Raw genomic sequence first — 19,505 nt, 5'->3', positions numbered from 1 at the left:
TTTACATAATTGTTAGTACTACACCATCTGCACAGTATTTCATTTTATATCCTTTCCTTGAATTTTGATCCCAGTTATTTGTTTGGAAAGCAGTTACAGATAGTAAAGGATAACATAAGCCCAGCAATATAAGCATTAGCAGACCATCAAATGCTTTTTATTTCAAGGATAACTATGGTAAGGAAGATTTAATTACATATGCTAATATGCTACATCCAGATTCAGAAAAGAAACTAAAGACACAACAAGAGTTGCTCAATGAAGGTAGGAATTTACTATGGTTAATGTATTTATGAATTGCTGGAAGAATAAAAAGTGACCTTAAGAAAGAAGGATGGACCATGAGAAAGATGATAGAATTTGAAATGACCATACAGAAACAATATAATTTATTGGGACACATTTATAAATTGTTACTGAAATATGATATGGGAATGGAACAAATTAAAAACTGCATGATAAATTGGATGCAAAATTTCAAAGAAGTAAGTCACCTTGGAACTATGGGAAGAGCTATGGAAAAAAAATCACTCCAAGCTATAATCTGAGGGAAAATTGGTATGAAATGTTTTATAGATAGCATATAACTCTGCCGCAAAAAAAAAAAAAAAACAACCCTCAAAAATATTAGAAGAAAATAAATCAAAATATTGAGAATTTTTTAAAAATAAAATTTCAATGGAAACCAGAGATAATTCTATTGAGAATGATTCCAGAAAGAAGAAATGAAAAGTATCACAACTTATTAAAATATGCTGACAGTAGCAAGAATGAACTTGGCATATCATTGGAAAAGTAAAACTCTGCTGACAATACAAGATTGGGAGACCAAAACTGGAGAATATGCATCAATGGCAAAACTAGCAGTATATATTTCTAAAAAGAGTTTAACCAGATTTAAGCAGGAATGGCTCCTTTATATAAAAAACTTACACAGCAAGACAGATTTAGACATTTGGAATACAGCTTTTAGGAAGAGAGTCAAGAGACTAATTAAAAACAAGAGATGAAATGACTTAAACAGATATAAGCAAAGATCTCCAATGTTTAATATTAAATATTAAAAATAAAGCAGTGGTTAGTAATTGGGGGAAAAAATAGGAGGGGGAGAATGTGTCACCAAAATTCCTCTTCACAATATTTTTACTTATGTTCTATTTTTCATTTTGCCTTTTGTATCTTTATTCTTTTTCGTACTCTTTAAGCTTATGCAATATAATAATAATAAAAAAATAGGCTACTCAGATTTACTTAGAAAAATATTGCAGAGGAAACAATGATTCATACTCTGCCCAGTCATTTCGAGGTCTCATACAAAGGACAGGAGGTGGAGGAGAATGGTCTGTCTCTATAGGCAGAAGGCAATTTTCTCCCGATAAGAAAGAAATATATTAGAGATCGCTATGTGTTGCCACGTTGCTCAAGACACACAAAATAGTGCAGGTATGAGTATGCATGACATTTCCCCGAGCAAAGCATTCCTTTAAATCAATTGTAGCATGAACTAAAGTAAGTGTTTCAGTTAAACAGCAGTTTAACTGAAGTCATCATTTAATAACATTTCAGCAAAAGAAAAACCCAAAACGAAGAAATAAAATGGATTCATAGTTGATTAAGGCCCTAATTTCTAATATAATTCTGGCAGATAGGGCTAACTGGTCATTTGCTTGGTTTTTATACTGTAAGGAGTCAGGAAACTGTTCATGACCAAAAGACAGACTTGAAATTTTAGGGAACAAGTAGGTGGGAGGAATTTGGGTGGGTTCTCCCCCCCCCATCCCCCACTTTATTATTTTAATTGTGATCTACCTATTTTAGTTCTTACACCATAATTTTTACTTCTGCCCATCGTAACATGGCTGGAAACTGGCCATCAATGTTCAGCTCCCAGGGTCACAAACAGAAAACTGAAGGACCACGTGTGAGAAATATGTAACTTATTTGATGAAGGATAAGAAACAAAAGCTGCTTTGGAAGTGATTCTTTTGTGAGCCATAATCAATAGTACTTCTTCATCCCAGAATAAAGGAAAATTTAAAAGACACACACTGAGATATGCTGAGATTTATAGATGTGCATAATAATCCACAGTGTTAATTAACATCTTTCCATATTGTATGCTGTACTATTTAAAAGTTTCTGCATCAGTAACACTGCTGCACCATTGATTTGTGAAAAATAGCTGCGCTGAACAAACCCCCACATGTTCTGAAAGCTGGTAATCAGCCTCACATCAGAGTCAGCTATTTTGAGCATTTGTCAGTGAGCCAAACTAGGAACGTTAAAGTAATGCCTTAGCACAGATAAAATATTCACTTGAACGAGCAGATTACCATAAACTTTGTGCTTACCCAAAATAAAATAAAAGATATATGTAACTCCATCTAGAGACTTAGTGAAATGTGGGCTAGACTGAGCATAATGCAAAGGGAACACAATTAGAATTCAGTTCCCAGGAATCTGTCCAAAACACCAGAGTGAAACAAAGTTCACATTCTTTCTACACATAAATCTATTTAATTGAACTTTATTTTAGAATATATGGATGTGGGAGACAAGAAAAGCATAATTTGCTGAAAATTATACTCATAATACTGCAGATACTCTGACACCACCACTGCCCAGGTTTTAGCATTTCAGTAAAAGGGAAGTGCTAACTGTATAGCCCAATTATACACACTGGCAGCATGTAACAAATTCAGGATATACATACATATACATTAGAAGGCTGTAGGTTCAGTTCCTGGCCTCCTTACCAGTTCAAAAATAATCTGGTCCAAGTGGTAGAAAAGCCCCTGGTTCCTAGAGACCAGCTTCAAACCAAGTAGACAGTGACTGGGGAATTAGCAGCTCTCCATATATAAGCTCTGTTGGCTGGGGCTGATGGGAATTGGGTGTCCAACAGCTTCTGGAATCTATTAGTTACTTACTTCTGGAGTAAACAATACTAGGTGAAGTCTTATCTGGTGGTAGACAACTTCCTACGTACCATAAATCTCTCTCTCTCATTAGGACATAAATCACCCATTAGTTATAAGAATTCTATTTAACTGAGCCAGAAAATATGCCTTTTGAAGGGTTAAATAGAATAAGTAAATAATAAATAAGACCAAGCAGAGCCAACAAACCAACACATTGATAAAAAGACAAGGGAAGACAATCTCAGTTCTATTTCTAGTATCTCCTGCCCATTTTTTCCTCAATTTTTCCAAGATCAGATCTCGTGTGTCCATGATACTAACATTGTATGAATTATTCTAAGCTCTTGTTACATTTGACACAGTATTCATTAGAGATGGCCACAGACTGCCTGTTTCAAATAAGAAGAGAGGAGGCCTTAACCAAGTTACCTGCACCGCTTCTGATCTCTTGTGCTAATATGCAGCATGTGAGGGAAATGTCAAATTGAAAGGAACACATTAGTTAGCCATTAAAATTAAATCCAATGCCATGAACAAGGCCTGTGACAGTCATATGAATTGTACTTCAAGGTACTAAACTGGAGAAGGAAAAAGATTTTCTACATGTAAATTAAAACATTGCAAAATAATTGTGGATTTTGTGGAGGCGGTGGGGGCGGGAGAGAAAGAGAGAGGAAAGTGCTGATGGAAAAATGTTCCTGTTCTAACTCCATTTCTAACTCTTGCTAATATTAAGCAGCATCTGGAACTAACCACAGAAGACTGCTGAAGGGCGTATATGATTAAAACAGGGTTGGGGTGTTTTTTAAGGACAACTGTTTTATTTGCACCAAGGACTTGGTTTTACCATGCATTCTGTAAGCATTAGGCGCTGTATATTTAAACATGCAGCTAAATACATTTGATTTGTTCAGTGCTTAAAAAATGTGCAGTATGAAAACGAAAGATTTTACATAATTGGGCATATGGAAATGAAAACGTTGCTGGTCATGTCTTAAAAAGTAATAGATAAAAAGATAAAAAACAAAACAAGATTCCCCTTAGTAAAGTGTCTTCGTAAACTCATATAATATTTATTACAGGACTAATTACTTGACTAGCCAAAGGTATTAACTAATTCTGTTGAACTATACTTAGGACTCATCCTCATATCCTGCTTCCGTGGCATAGACAAACTCTACTGGCTATTTTTGAAGGACATGTCCTCATGACATCAACTCACCCATCTACTTATCCTCAGCCTTCTGCTGAAGCAGCCTCAGGCCATCTTTAGCTGTTCTGGTTTGGAATGGTGTTTTCCCATGTGGACAATATAGGGTACCTCAGGGATGAGGTTGGGGATGCTGCTGATCACCTCCAATTAACCTGTCAAGTCTGCTGGGGGAATATCCCCTCCACATCCAGTCACTAGGCATTGCACCTCTATGGCTATTTTGGCTTTGGCTGTGAGAAAGAACAGTCACCTTGTTTCTGCAGCCTATTTCTCTTTTTGACAAGGGTTTAGACATAGGAATATCAAAGTCATGGTAGACTGAATGCAGATCTTCCAGGAAATCAAGAGATTAAGAGGAAGGATGCATTAAAAGGCAGTCTTCCCCAGGCTGCAGCTTTTTTTTTTTTTTGTAATGAATCACAATTCAATAATCCTTAGCAGCACAGCCTACATGGGAAGTGATATCTGCCATGGTTGGAAGATGTCAAGGCTGATCAAATGGAACAAAAATATTTCAGCTCCAGAGGCTGGCAGGGCCAGTTTTTGCAACGATGGGATGGGGGTGGGGAGTTGGTCCTCATTTCTGAGCTGGAAGAAATGAGAAAGTCTTCAGACTGGTGGGATGGGGGAAGATGTATTCTGAAAGCAACTGAAAGTTGTCTTTCAAGTAAAAAGATAAAATTGCATTAAATGTAAAATACAAAATTTCCAAAGTGGACCAAATTCTGCCTATCAAGCTTTGGAATGGGTTCAGGAAGGTGAACAGTTATTTTTAGGACCGGACAGCTGGCCAGGGAAGGCAAGGCCCCTTTGTCAGGAGAAGGCACAAATGGGAAAAGAAAGGAGCTAGAAGGTTCTCTGCAGAGGCACAGACAGGCACCTCCCCAGCAACTGAACGGTTTGATCCATGTTTAATGTTCTGCAAGATTGCGCAGATTTCAACGTTCCCAGGACTAATCCTTTTCAACCTAAGTGTAAAAACCAGAAAGGCAATGAAAAATAAATAATTGAAAATAATAATAAGTTTTAAAAATAATAATAAAAAAAAATTCCTTTGACAAAAGGGAAGATTCTCAGCTGCTGAGAGAAATTTGGCCTGAGAGAAAAACCTGTTGGTGCTTTCAAATTTATTTAACACCTTTGTCTCCCCCATTGCTCCTCACCTACTCTTCTCCTGTTTTCCCCAAAAGAGGAAAAGAAAAAGATATCCAGCACAGTGGTGATGGCTGTGTGCTTTTTTTTTTTCCACTTTGGAGTCTCAGTAGAACTCCTTGATCATTTATTACAAAGAATTCCCAATGCCACCAATCAGTCTACGAGATCAAGAGACCAATATTCCCATGGCTTGAACTTAAAAAAAAAATTGATGAATGACTCCAACTTGCAAATGCTACATTTTGGAAAAAGACTGATACACTTCTTTTGGCGGAGGGGGGGACAAGAACAGATAGACCCTTTTATGGTATCAAATAAGTGCTTGGCATCTTCCCCATTAAACCAAGACTGTCAGAAAGAAGATCAAAGTCAGTAAAGAGAACCTGACTTAACACACTTACTTATAAATGACCAAGGTACACATATCCAGTTTCCAAGATTCTGTAAACTAACCCCTTTCTCACTGTAATAAATCTGCCTATGCTAAATATGTGAGAAATTTGTTTTTTTTATTGTGAGATACCGGGAGAAGCTTGACACAAATGCTCAGGAAAGCAATTGGTGGTTGGTTTTCCAACTGGTAGGTGACATTGAGTCTAGAATCCATCAAATACTACCCTGAAAGTGTTCCATATTAGATTGTGTGAGGGTAGCAACATTGCCCGATTTCTTTGCTAAGGTGTGGTAATGTTAGGCTATGTGGGCAGCACAATTTATATACACATGATTCCCTTCTAATTCAAGAATGTGAGGAAAGTGTTTTATATGCCCATGAGAAAGAACCCTTTAACAGTACATATAAGCATACAGCTATCACATACTACAAAAGAAATATGAAATATGATTATATCATGGTATATCTATTCACACTATATGAACATGTAACATTTTATTTTGCTTCAAAGTAATTGGATTGTAACTCTCTGGGGCTGGACAACATGAGCAATTAAGCTTGCAAGCCTCAGAGAAATTCCCTTAAACCACATTTGCAAAGGCTGTGTTCATTAACACAGCTGCTGTAGGTAATGGTACCCAGTTGATCTATACTATTAGCATTTCAGGAATCCTGCTGTTATACTAAAAGCACTGGTTCTTTTTAAAAATTTCAGTGCAAAGACAAAATAAAATTTAGATAGGAAGGCTATACAAAAGATTGATAAACTGAAATTACTAAATTGAATTCAAAAGTGGTAGGGAGAATAAGTTTTTTCTTTTGACTCTAAGAAGCTCTACAAACATAAATCTTGTGTTTGCCTTGCCCACAATGGAACTGGAAGAACAATGTCTGGTAGCCAATGGTCCAAAAACTTTCACGAGCAATGAGAAAGTTCCTTAGTCTTTAAAGAGACTACTTCTTTAAAGTAGAAGGATGAAGCTCACCCTGGCCAACCTTCTGATCAAAGGTTATAGATTGGCCAGGGTGAGCTTCATCCTTCTACTTTTGAGGGAAGGAGTTTTAGGATCAAGTAAAGGTTAGGAAAGGGAAATAATCTAAGGCCCAGAAAATATGGAAGACTTTTCCATATTTCTTTGTTACCCAAACTTTTCATTCTTTCCTTCTTTTCTCTATTATTTTTTTCTTCCTTACTATCTGTATGTCTGCCTATTTCACTACTCATTTTCATTTTTCCTTCCCTTTTTCCTGTTCTTGATGAAAGTTGGACCCAAGGCAATGAACAATTAACTAGTAGTCTTCCAAATTGCTACTCCCAGGAATTATTTCCACATCCTGAAGTAGTCAGAATATTGGACTTGTTACTGGGGCAAGAAGCTCACTCAATGACTTTGGGCTAGACACACTCTTTCAAAGCTAACTCTCCACTCTCCCTGAAGGAAAGGTAAAGTACAAGGGTTATTTTTAAAACTTTTCTAAGTTAATGCATTTTTTTAATACCCATATTACTTGCATATCTACCCTAAAATAATATTGTAAAAGGAATTCCTACCTCAAAAAAGGCAGTGACATCTCTATAAACTCAACTAATACAACAGTTAATAGTGCCAGGATCAAAGGAGAAATAACATGGGAGACTAAAACTAGAGCAACTCCCCCCCCCCATCTTTTGTTGTCATTCATAGTTGCTGTAGAGAAAGAAACAGTTTGTGAGGGAGTCATTGCATGTGTGGATGAGTTACCAATTTCTCATTGTATAGTTTCCCAAGTGAAATCATCCTTTTAAGTTGCTGTTAGCAATGAATCATGGAGGGGACAAGAATAGAAATATGCTTATACTCCAATCCAGGAGTGTCTGCAGGGTGTGATAAAAAATATCAAGATGGCAGCCATGATGGTGCAATCAAATCGCTGCCTGTTTTTATGTGTGGTTTATCAATCAATGTATCTACAGAGTATATATCAATACAGTAGCAGTACACTGATACATACCCAGAGGACACCCCTGCTCCCATCTTCCCTCAATAGCTGATAGGAAATGTAGAAATGGAGTGATTTAGGTTTAGTAAATGACCTCCCAGTAAAACCACCTCCGGATCATGATGTATCCTTGATTTCTCTACCCCATTGGACCACCAAAAAACTGCTTGTAATCAAAGGAAAATATGTCAGTCCCATCTATTTTGATTCTCAGTCACCTGAAGATGTACCTGTCCAACACAATTGCTCCACGTAAGCCTGAATAATTCACATTTGCATATATTTTGGACACATATAAAAACTGCTCTACTGCAAGCTTTGTACAATATAATACATGTATAATAATTGTATATATACAATTGTATAATTGATAATTATTTAATTCAAAATAAACATGATCCTTAGCCAAAAGTGTCCAAGGCAGGACAGCAAATTGCAGTTCCCCCTCACATCCAAGGCCAGTCATTTTCATACTGGAGTGCACAAGCCACTATCCTTCCCTCTGCCACTACAAATGGTAATAGCAGGGTCCCTGAGACAGCATCTCATGGACTTTATGATGCCTTGATTTTGTCCTCCAAGCTCAGAGATAAGGCTCCAATGCCAGATGAGGAGATCTCCCCTCTTGCTGCCAGCTTCATGATTGACACTGTCTGAAATCAGGCAACCTTGATCTTGGAAAGCCTCCAAATACATCAGGCCAAGGCAAGATTGAAGAGTTTCAGCTCAGAATGGGCCTACTCCCAACCCCTTATATTGCATACAATGGAATACTTTTTATTTATTTGTTCTAATAGAAAAGGCAAAAAGATGTAAGCACCTCTCAGTTCTCAGTTCTTACCTGCCAGGCTACAACAAACAGGGCATTAGAAGTATTGGAGTGCTGAATTGTTGGAAGTGCTCTGAATAAATCTTAGGATTGCACTACAAATGACTAACAAGTAGCTATCTTTTCACAACACCCACAATCAGCTGCCTAAAGCACCACTTCAGTTTGTTCAGCCTCTGACTTAAATAAAACAAATTCTCATGTAACTATGTTTAGGATTTTAGCATTGGGGAATGAACTCTTGGGGAATTCCCTGTATGGTCACCATAAAGCCAGTTCTGTGGTATAATCTCCTGCTGTTTATTTTGCTTATTTAATTTTTAGAAAAGAATTACAAAGTCTGTCTTCCTTCTCCAGAGATGTATCATCCATAAATCCACCAACACCAAGAAAATGTTCAGCAGATTCAAAAGTTTTTTTTTAAAAACATACTGCTTTCTCATTAAGCCTATTTTGGGATGGAGATGGAAAAAAATTGTACTGTCCCCATGCGACACTAAGAAAGGTTCACCAGATTAAGAGTGAGTCATATTTTCTGTTACACTTTTCAGGCAATTCGTTGAATGCTTCCTTAAAATCGGACACCATTCAGTGATGCTTCAGAAAAAACAGTCATTTCCTCTGCATCAGAGGTGATTGTTTTATTTTCAGTCGATAGATATGCTTTTGTGGACATGAACTGAATTTGTAGCTTAGAAAAGACAGAATTCCTGTCATAAAAGCATAATGATGATTATTATGAAATGCCTTAATTGCTATCATTCTTTATAGCTATTCTTATTTTGCTTACCATGGATTCGCTGATCAGGAGGAGGAGGAGAGCCTCTTCAACGTTGTCATGGGGGCTATAGATGCTGAAAGACAAACATGCTTTCAAAATATAAGCAACATTAAGAATTATGCTCATGGGAGACTCTTGTTAATAGCACCACAGGATTAGTAATGTGAAACGTCTCATGCATGATTAATTTGTTATATAATAGTTTCTTCAGACTGGAATGACTAAAAGCTATAGAGGAGATAACTCATCTCTGATAAGGGAGAGTAGAGGATTGGTCAAACACTCTCTATTCATGAAGCAATTTAGTTCCTGGGTGTTCTGATCATATTGCATGTAAAGGATTTGGGGCCAGATTGCATGCACATATATCCGCCTATGAGAAGCTTGCAACTGAGGGTTGATCCTTCAGAAAGAGCTGGTCGGCTGATGAGTTCCAGGACCTTGTCTGACTTGACCTCCTCATATTTCCAGCAAGATACATGTGGCATTATCTCTATTAATGTGGCTGAGTCATCCATTTTAGGGGATCCTCTATCGAATGCCACTGGCAAACTCCCATTTGCCTTCCCTGTTCACTTGATGTGTTAATGTAAGGGACTCTTAAAGGCCATTTTTAAAAAATCTGGCCAGCAAATTTTATAGTTACTTCAACTTCTGGTGTTATTCTGTGTGGTTATATATTTCACTATATGCTGCTTTACTTATTTAGTCTTTGTTCAATGCACTGCAATGCAATTAATAGCTACCCAAAAAGGGTGAGTATTAAATTGATATAAAACTCCAGATATAGAGATGAGTTTTTTTCCCTGAAACTGTATTATCCGATTCTGAAACTGTATTACCAGAGACCTATAATCCAATAGCTCTCTTCCTGTTCAGTGATTAGAATGTTTTACAAATTCTGTAAGATCCTGGGTCCGTACTTATCTCCAGCGTGTAGCTGTAGTCTTCGACGTAAAGTGGCACAGATGTAAGTGTTATCCTCTTTCTTCATGAACTCAGGAAGAGGATCAGATAAGGGACTCCAGTAACAATCTTCACTCAGGGAGTGGAGGAGCAGCTCTGCCAGCTGTTTGGTGGCTGTCTGTTGAAGAATGGAAAGAAACTGAAAAATACATTCTTAAAAACCTGAAGGACAGATTTCATCTTATGCTATAAGCTAGTGTGAAATGTGGATCATTGAGTTGACAATATCCACAGGAAGGAATAAACAATAGTCAGTATTAAGGAAGGGAGCTCTAAAGATGCCAGCACAATCATTTCTGCTGCTCAGTATGTGTGGGTGTTTGTGTGTGCTATCATGTGTATCTTCTATGTGTGCATTTAGGCTTTTATGCCACTTCAGTCCAGACAGGGATTGTAAATACTGATTGAAAATGGAATTTTCCTCCAAAAACATCTACTTCCTGTCATTTGAGAAGGTGTCTTCTTTATTGCACAGTTCACTGGTGATGTCAGTTTGTTTCACTTTTGTTATGAATAAAACCAGGCAAATTAGAAATAACCCTGTTTTTGATTTATATTAGCACGGCCTCTGGCAAAGCAGAGCAAAGAAGAAAAAGCATTTTTCTGCTTAGAATACATTTTCTGGCTACAAGTAAAACTTACAGACTGCCATTCAACATTAAAAAATTAATTAATTTACAAACTTTGGCATGTTAATTCTACCTCAAACCTTTTTGGCCCATATTTTTAAAAATTATTACAATTATTGGTAGTACAAGGCAAGAATCCAAGACTTTATCTTTCCCAGGCATATTAAAAGTCAGAAATAATGACACTGTTAATATGTTATTGTAAAGGTGATTATATTCAAATGTCACAATACATCTCAGCACGGTGCACTTTTCCCCTCCAGCTTAGTTCAAGAGAAGATATTAGAATTTTTTGCTCCCATTTTTTTATTAAGCACAATTGAGTGGCACATCTGAACGTTAAGCTGTGATTATTATTAATAATTAGGGCCTAATCCTCTGGTTGCCTCTGCTATTCTTCTTGCTGCCTGTACAAGTTCTGCTGATTCCTGGATCACCCCATCCATAAAGCTGGACAATCATCCTGGCTTTGCTGCATCCTGCTATAATCTGGAACTTCCTTATGCCCTTTCAACTGCAGGTCATCCTAGGCTTACCAGTCCACCATGTTGTAGTCACTGGAGTTGACTCCAGTTACAAGCTGGCACTCAGATGCCCTTGATCCTTGGTTGGCTGTGACTCACATTCCTTGTGTGTGAGTATGTGTATATTTTGGTCCATTTGCCGTTTAACAGAATTTGGCTGTAATGGAACCCTTTGCCCCTCACTATTCCATTAATGTGAAGGATCACTGTGCTAGTTAAAGTAATATGGTTTAATTAAAAAAATAAGCCAAGAATAAGCAACCTGGTTGTGACTGGGATCTGCACAGGCCACAATGGGGGGAATTATGGTACCACATAGGATTCTTGGACATGATAGCACAGTCTACTCTAACTTGCATGTCCCCCCAGGTATGCAGACTTCTGTTCCAGAATTCCCCACAGTGTGGCAATTGCTCAGAATTCTGGGAATTGTAGGGAACACATCTTAAGGCAGCTGAAGCCCTTTGGAAGAGCAGGTTGGGAAAGGCTACTGTAGCACGCTTGCAATAGCCATCATGATTTTACAAACATTGGGGCAAGAATATTCTCCTGAGGTTTGGGGGATGGACCGTAATGGAAGGTATCTGTGAAGAGGAGACTGGTATGGGAGATCAAGGCTATCAGGAGGGCTGTAATGCATTCCAGAAGGGGGGACAAGGCAAGCACTTTCTCAGTCCACAGCAAGACCGTGAGAAGAAGAAAAGGTTTAGAGTAGCCCCTCCCTAGAGTCTCATGGGGTATATCCACTAGTTGCTGTAGTGTAGAGTTAGCCTGGTGAGATTTCTGTCTAGAGGGTATAAGCAAATAAAGGAACTGGACTGGACTGTTTCATCATCATTCTTGGGCTGAGCCTGACATGGACAGGCCTATAGGTTTTCATTTTTTAAAACTAGGTTAAGCCTACTTTAGAGTTTACATTGCAAGGGTTTTTTGAGTTTCTTGTCACAAAGAGAAACCATGGTGGTGTCAGCTTCCTCTTTGAGAAAGGGGGTGGTTCTTTCAGCTCTGACGGAGGCGGGGGTGCACCCTCTCTTCAAGAAGCCATTACTGGACCCAATGGTCCTGGACAATTTTAATCTTTTTAGGGAAGGCTGTTAAGAAGGTAGTCAGATGACAGCTCCAGAAAGCCCTGGAAGAAATAGATTATCTGGAACTGTTTTAGGCAGGTTTTATGATAAACCTGAAATACAGGATAAAGTATTGAGATGGCATTGGTTGCACTTGACAATGACCTTTAGTGGAGCCAAGATGGGGGTGGTGCATCCATCCTTGTGCTCCTTGACCTCTCAGCAGATTTCAGTATCATCTGCCTGTAAAGGCTGAAGGAATTGGGAGTGAAGGACACCATGTTGTGGTGGTTCTCCTTTCTCTGAGGTGAGTCTGTGTTGATGGAGGAGATCAAATCCATGGCCCCTCTTTTGTGGGGCGCCATGGGGCTCAACACTTTCCCTCCTCCTATTCCACTTTTACATGAAACTATGGGTTAGGTCATCCATTGATTCAGGGTCCAGTATTATCATTATGCAGATGATATCCAATTATATATCTTGACTCTGGGCCATGCAAGTGATGCTGATGTCCTGTCCCAGTGTCTTGAGACTTTGCAGGCCTGGATGGGGAGGAATAAACTTAGACTCAATCCTGACAAGACCAAGGAGCTATGAATATCTGGGGCCTCCTACGGGTCTCCATCTTTAGTCTTGGATGGAGCTGCACTTCTCCATTCAAGACTAGTGCACAATCTGGGGGTCATCTTGGACTCAGTTCTCCTGCTTGAAGAGCAGATAGCAGCTATGGCCATGAGGGCCTTTGCACAGATCCATCTAGTGTGGTATTTGCACCTTTCCCTTATCAGGAGGGTCTTTGGGCAGGCAGTCATGCCCTAATCATCTCAAGAATGGACTATTGCAATGAGGTCTACATGGGACTGCCCTTGAAAACCACTCATAAGCTACAATGATATGCCCATGTGACAGCACTATTCCATGAGCTGATTAGCTTCTGGGTACAATTCAAGGTGTTGGTTATCACCTATAAAGCTCTTCATGACATAGGGCCTGGTTACTTGAAGGACTAGCTATCTCCAATAATTTCTGCCCATTCAGGAAATTATTGTGCTTCTGGTCTCAATTAAACAATGTGATCTAGTGGGATGAAGAACATCTTCTCTGTTACTGTACCCACCCTCTACAGTATCACCCTCCATATGGCCCCCACCCTGATGATGTTCCAGAAGGCATTGAAAATCTGGTTATTTTTACAGGCCTTGGAGTAGGATGGTGATGAGCCCCTGTAAGATTTGGTTTTGTTTTGTGTGGTTCTTTGTTATGGACACACATCTCTTTCTTCTTTCATTTTATTGTTGTAACTTTTTTATAGTGTAAAGCACCCAAGTTGTTTGGGCATTTTTAAAATCTGTGTAAATAAATAATCTTCAATAACTGCAATAATCAATAATGGGAAAAAGCCAAAGAACTCTTCCCTGGTCTAAGAACAATAAAGCAAAAGAGATTGTTAATCTGAAATAGAATAGTTTTTAGTTTTAGAGTAAGTGGGTCCTTTCTGCTATGCCATCATGTTCTGAAACAGACTGAGTGCAGTGAGAGAAGGAATGCAGGCTCCATGCGTCATTCTTTTGATACGGGAAACGTGTAAGTGTTTAATACTGCAAACATTTACCTTAGTATTTAGACATGCTAATAGTTATAAAGTATGTATGCAGTAATTTGGATGTGCCCGCACTATCTTTGGATGCTAAAAAACAGGATCAATTCAATTCTTATGGCACTCCGCATACCTGGACATCATAGCATGCAGCACAAGCATGCAGCAGTTGCTGGAATTCTATAAACCATGGGGACTATATTTCTTGCAGTTCCTGTCATTTCTAGCTGCTGTTGCTGCTGCTGCAAAAGTTCCCAGAAACACATAAGAACTGACTGAAATAGCTCTTGGGGGAAAGAAGGCTCCTGAAATCCACTAAAATGAAAGCTGGTCCATCCCAGGTCAAATCAAATCCCAAACTTCTGATCCAAAACCATTGAAATGCAACTTTTGAATCTCTTCTTTCTGGTTCCTTTCCAGTTCTTCCTTTCATCTCTGTATCTGTTACAACATTTTTTTCTACAGAAATGTAACCAAGGTCTACATTATGGCAAGACAACTTTTTAAAAAGTTAACATTAGGCTGAGATGCCTAATAATATAGTTTTCTCCCACCTAGACACTGCAACAGCTCTCATGTAGTAGAAAAAACTACCAAAACCAGGTATGTTAAATTCCATTTGACTGTATTAACCAGTTAGTTAACTCAGAATTGCAACATCATGAGGAAGGAAGGAAGGAAGGAAGGAAGGAAGGAAGGAAGGAAGGAAGGAAGGAAGGAAGGAAGGCAGGCAGGCAGGCAGGCAGGCAGGCAGGCAGGCAGGCAGGCAGGCAAGCCAACTACTTCACAGGCTTCTGTCAAGAGAGCTAATGTGGAATCCAGTGAACTGAACTTACCGTTCTGAAGCTCTGAGTAGCCTTCGTTTCCATGGTCCTTAACAATTCTCGGAGATTTCTTATTCCTTTAATAATGTTGCTAAAAAAAAAAAAAAAAGCAAGTGTGAAAAGCAAGGCTTTCATAAACTATGAACAACGAAAAAAGAGAACCTTTCTTACGTTATATATATGTACATTCATGCATACATACATACAGTACATATGCACACTTGTGCTCAGGTTCGGTTAATAGTAACAGAGCAAGTCAGCAAACCTTCAAAAAATACTTTCCCAGATGGTGACTGATAAGAAGAACTTATGCTTCATTCTTAAGGTTTATCAAAAGGCAGTGCCTTCTCCCATTGTGCTTGGCTAGAAGAGTGATCAGAATAGAGGATTAGTACTGTGGATTGATGTGTCAACCTAACTTATTACACAAGATAATGCCGAGGATCAAAAATGGGGGACAAAGCATGTTACTTTACGTTAAGCTCTTGGACTAAGGTAGGACATACTGATGGAACCAATTTTGTCCCCTGCTTTGTTTGGAGAAATTTTTAAAATTATATCAAGCCTAGTTTAATGCTTAGCCTAACATGTATCTGTATTTACTACTACAGAATAGTGAAAAACTGTGTCATAGTTTTCAACAATTGTCCTCAGATTGTGTGGGGTCTCAAATTGCCCATCCCTGGTATAGAGAGTCTGTACATCTCTCTCTCCCTGAATTTAGGATGTATTGTAAGTTACTTTTGTTGAGAGGGAACCCACTTTTCCCCATGACCTATAGTCTATCTTATAATATACAGATTTTAGCTACATAGAAAGGAGAAACATCCTAATGGTAACTGCTGTATGTTGTACTGCTTTGGCAAGCTCTATTTCACTGAAGATATTTAAGCAGAGGCTGGTTATCCATTTATCAGGGATGCTGTAAACTATAGAGCAGATCTCTATAATCCATGAGTTTTCTATGGAAGTTCCTCCTGCTTCAATCTGAAAGCCAGTTAATATTTTATTTTACACCAAAAAATGTGCTTTTGAGATGTCAACAAATTTGAAGTGCCCACCTGAAAGGAAACAGATGCATGCAGGCGCATAATTCACATACCAGAATATTTTATCCCCTGAAATTACATCATAGCCTGTAAGGATTTGTTGTGCTTAGAAGAACTCTACATACTTCCACTCTTAACTTAAGAAACAAAATCATTTCTTTAAATCGTCCCACATTTAGAAATCACTCATCTGATAAGAACATCAAGTGACCCACTTCACTTTCCACATTTTGTTTACTTGGCTTATTAAGAGATCTGCCTGCACCCTCTTGTGGCAGAGAAAGAAAGAGGTTCAATCCAATCTACGTTTTTTCCTCATATGCAGATCTTCCATGTATGTGGGGAGAGAATTGCAGCTAATTTTTGTAATTCAGAGTCCTGGAGTGATACCTCTGCTAACAATCTTTCCTTTTTTGTCATTAAATAAAGATTCTCCTTGTATTCTTAAACAGACAGGTAGTACATCTTTCTGCCAATTGAACACAGGGTTGACACAGACTTTAGGGTATTCAGACCAACTCACTCAACCAGGATTAGCAATCAGATGAAGGAGCTTTATGTATGTATAACTTGTATGCTTCCAGGGTGCCATTTTCATTAATGCTGAAGACAAGCTGCTTGGCAGGACCAGCAAATACATTCCTGCTACCCAGTCAAAAATTGGACAAGGGAAGGACTTGACTTCAACATCTCTTTATTTTGCATGAATATACTGTACAGCATTATACAATTTCAAGCAGTTCTTGCTTGTATCTTGTACTGCCTACTATTAGCTTTGAGCAAAGCTATATCCAAAGCCTATTATGTGTAACCATGTTCCTTGTTCATTGTATACCTACCCTCTTTTTAAATGGGCCACATATGCACTCTGCAGGGCTGCTTCCAGGAAGTAAGGAAGTTCAAAATCCAAAGGAGATCCATGAACACCTTTTATGCCTCTTGTATGTGTGTTATTGAAGCTCTGGTAGTAGAAGGGAGAGAGAGATGACAGATAAATATGAACCATAATTTTGCTTAAAGCCGATTCTATTCTTCTTCCACAAGGTCAAAGAAAATGACTATTATTAGGGAAATAGTATGAGATAAAGATAATTTGAAACTTGCTTTGAATTACTCTTGTTATTTCTTTATAGTCTTGGCCATTTTTGTACTGTTTTCACAAGGGGAATATCCCTACATTTCCTTCTGTATTTCTGCAATATAGTGCTGTGACGCAGATCTACATAACTTAAGAGTCACAAACTGTAAACAAAAGAAAAGCCCAAAACCACTATAGTACTAGCCCACTATAGGCTCAGTAGCTCCCTCCTTTCTGTTGTTCAATTGAAACTGAAAAAACAGACAAGTAGCCAAGCATCTGACCACCAGGTCCCATAGAACTGGATGGATTACAAATCAATACCTGCCCTTCTATGAGCCAGAAATTAGGGCTGTGCAGTGATTCAGATCTGAAGGGGAAAAAGTGCTTTGGAGGACATGGGGACCTTCATATAGCACCTCTTGGAAACTCCTGAAAGCAGCTGCATCTTTTCCCAGCAGAGCTGCGGTGTGATTCCAAGAAAAGATGGGTTTGGTTTAAGGCATAGCCAATGGATACTACATCCGCACTGTCACAGTGCAAGTCCACAATCCAAATTACAGACCTGATAGATAACTCAATAGTCTGTAATCAGATTACCATCTTTACCAGCTAGGGAGCACGGTAACATCTGCAGCAATCTGCAATGATGTCAGAATGAAAACACACAGGCAGTGATCTCATCACGTATATGCCATAATTACATTTTCCCATCTTGTATGTAAGCCGCTGTATTTGCATGATAATGTCAAGATGCATGTTTTGTCAATTGTACCCCCCATCCATGTTTCCTCTGTGGATTCACATCAATCCTGACTGATCTCAAAACATTAAAGAGGATCAAACCTGCTGGGATGCTGCCAGAAAATCCCAGGGTGTAAGCCAAACCTAAGAGTCAAAAACATCCTGGAAGAAGACTGGCAAAGCACTTCCATGTGGTTGCCAAGAGAATACCGTGGATGGACCAGGAATTGAGCATGACTTGAAGAAGACTTTTCTTTACCCAAAAGTAAAACAACCTTGAATTTAAGATGGTCCCCGTTCCCACCATATACAAACAAAAGGGAAACTTGGTATGCACCCATTATCAAATTTGTAAGTGAGCTAAGATGACCTTCTCATTTTAAAGTAAATTACTTGTGAGAAAAAATAGCCTTCATTTTAGATAAGTACAGTAAACAGGCTTATAATATGGTTTGGCATAAAGTACAGCTGAAATAGCATGCATTATTCAAAACCTGGCAATTTTCCTCAGAATCTTACATTTTAATCTGTGGTATTTTAATGATTTTCAAACCTGAGTTCTGAAATTCAATATTTAAAAAGCTGGTAAAATGTGGTGCTTACAATATAAGATTACAGGGATCTGATTCAAATTCTCACTCAGCCAGGTGCATAATGCCTTCGGCTACTTGGACTTAACCACCTCAGAGAACTATTACGTGAGCCTCTTGCGCACTTTGGAGGGAGAGTGGAACAAAAAGATGCATCAGGCATGGCCTCAGAATACATAATTTAGCACTTTTTCTGTCTTTCTTTCTAATGGAAAGCAAGTTAAACATTGATATAAATCCTTGGGATGCTAAAGGTTCCTTCGAGCTGACTTCCATTTACCTTCTCAAGTTCTTGCAGGAACACTTGAGCAATTACACATGCCCTTTCAAAGCAAGCCATGACCTCCTCTTCCCTTTCTGACAGCCGGACTTGGGAAGCAATGGAATTGGGTGAGCGTTCCAGTGCCAAGCCTATGAAGACAGCAACAGTGACTCTTCAATGCCATGCTCAAAAGCACCAACCATCAATTAGTTCTCCCTTCATGCAACCAACCCCATAATAACCTGTGCCCAGAGAAGCCTAACATAGCTGGAGGTCATCTAGTTTAGGGAACTTAAATCTTAGATCCTGATCTGTCATAGTGCCTGACCTCTGAAATAGCATCCCCCCAAAGATCTGTATGGCCCCCATCCTGACCATGTTGAAACGGTATCTGAAAAATTGTTTTTCCCCCCAGGCTTTGAGTTAGGATTGGTGGCAATCCTTCTGTTTGGATTTTATATGTTCGTTTGAATGTATTTCTTCTGAATGTACACTGTTCTTTCTGTTTTATTTTGGTTCTTGCTGTTTTTAATGTTGATGCCTCCCAGGGTTTTCATGAAGTTGGGCAGCTCTCTACATATGATAAACAAACAAATAAATGTCTGACAATGAATCTGTACACTCAGTCCATTCAGAGGGACCATTCTTACCCAGCTTAACTCAGACAAGTCCATTTTTTCTCCCTTTTGAAAGATTGGAATGATGTTCTCCAATCTTCTGGCGCTGCCCCCTGTACTCCAGGAGTGCCCAAATATTGTAGTCAGTGGTTCTGAGATCACATCCACCAGTTCCTTTAACACCCTGGGACATAATCCATCTGGCTCCAGAGGCTTGAATTCATTGAAACAGCAGCATCTGTTCTCACCATTTCCTTGCCTATTTTGATCTCCATTTCTGTTCTG

At 38.7% G+C, this 19,505-nt stretch overlaps 1 protein-coding gene across 2 annotated transcripts in view; it reads right to left on the bottom strand.

The window, feature by feature from the left end:
* Nucleotides 1–19,505, bottom strand: part of TTC7A (tetratricopeptide repeat domain 7A) — a 192,315-nt gene that overhangs the window by 152,164 nt on the left and 20,646 nt on the right. For both annotated transcript variants that reach the window (XM_088147914.1, XM_088147920.1), the window contains 5 exons: nt 18,622–18,752; nt 16,769–16,890; nt 14,893–14,971; nt 10,197–10,357; nt 9,283–9,346 (listed from right to left, as the gene is read on the bottom strand). In XM_088147914.1, coding sequence (XP_088004040.1) covers nt 9,283–9,346; nt 10,197–10,357; nt 14,893–14,971; nt 16,769–16,890; nt 18,622–18,752 — 557 coding nt within the window. The remainder of the gene's footprint in view (nt 1–9,282; nt 9,347–10,196; nt 10,358–14,892; nt 14,972–16,768; nt 16,891–18,621; nt 18,753–19,505) is intronic.

The sequence above is a fragment of the Python bivittatus genome, unplaced genomic scaffold (assembly GCF_059951505.1).
Source record: "Python bivittatus isolate LINGU-HERP-01145 unplaced genomic scaffold, Pbiv_v1 ctg000020_np1212, whole genome shotgun sequence".
Taxonomy (NCBI): Eukaryota; Metazoa; Chordata; class Lepidosauria; order Squamata; family Pythonidae; genus Python; species Python bivittatus.
This window is presented reverse-complemented; position numbering and strand designations above follow the sequence as displayed.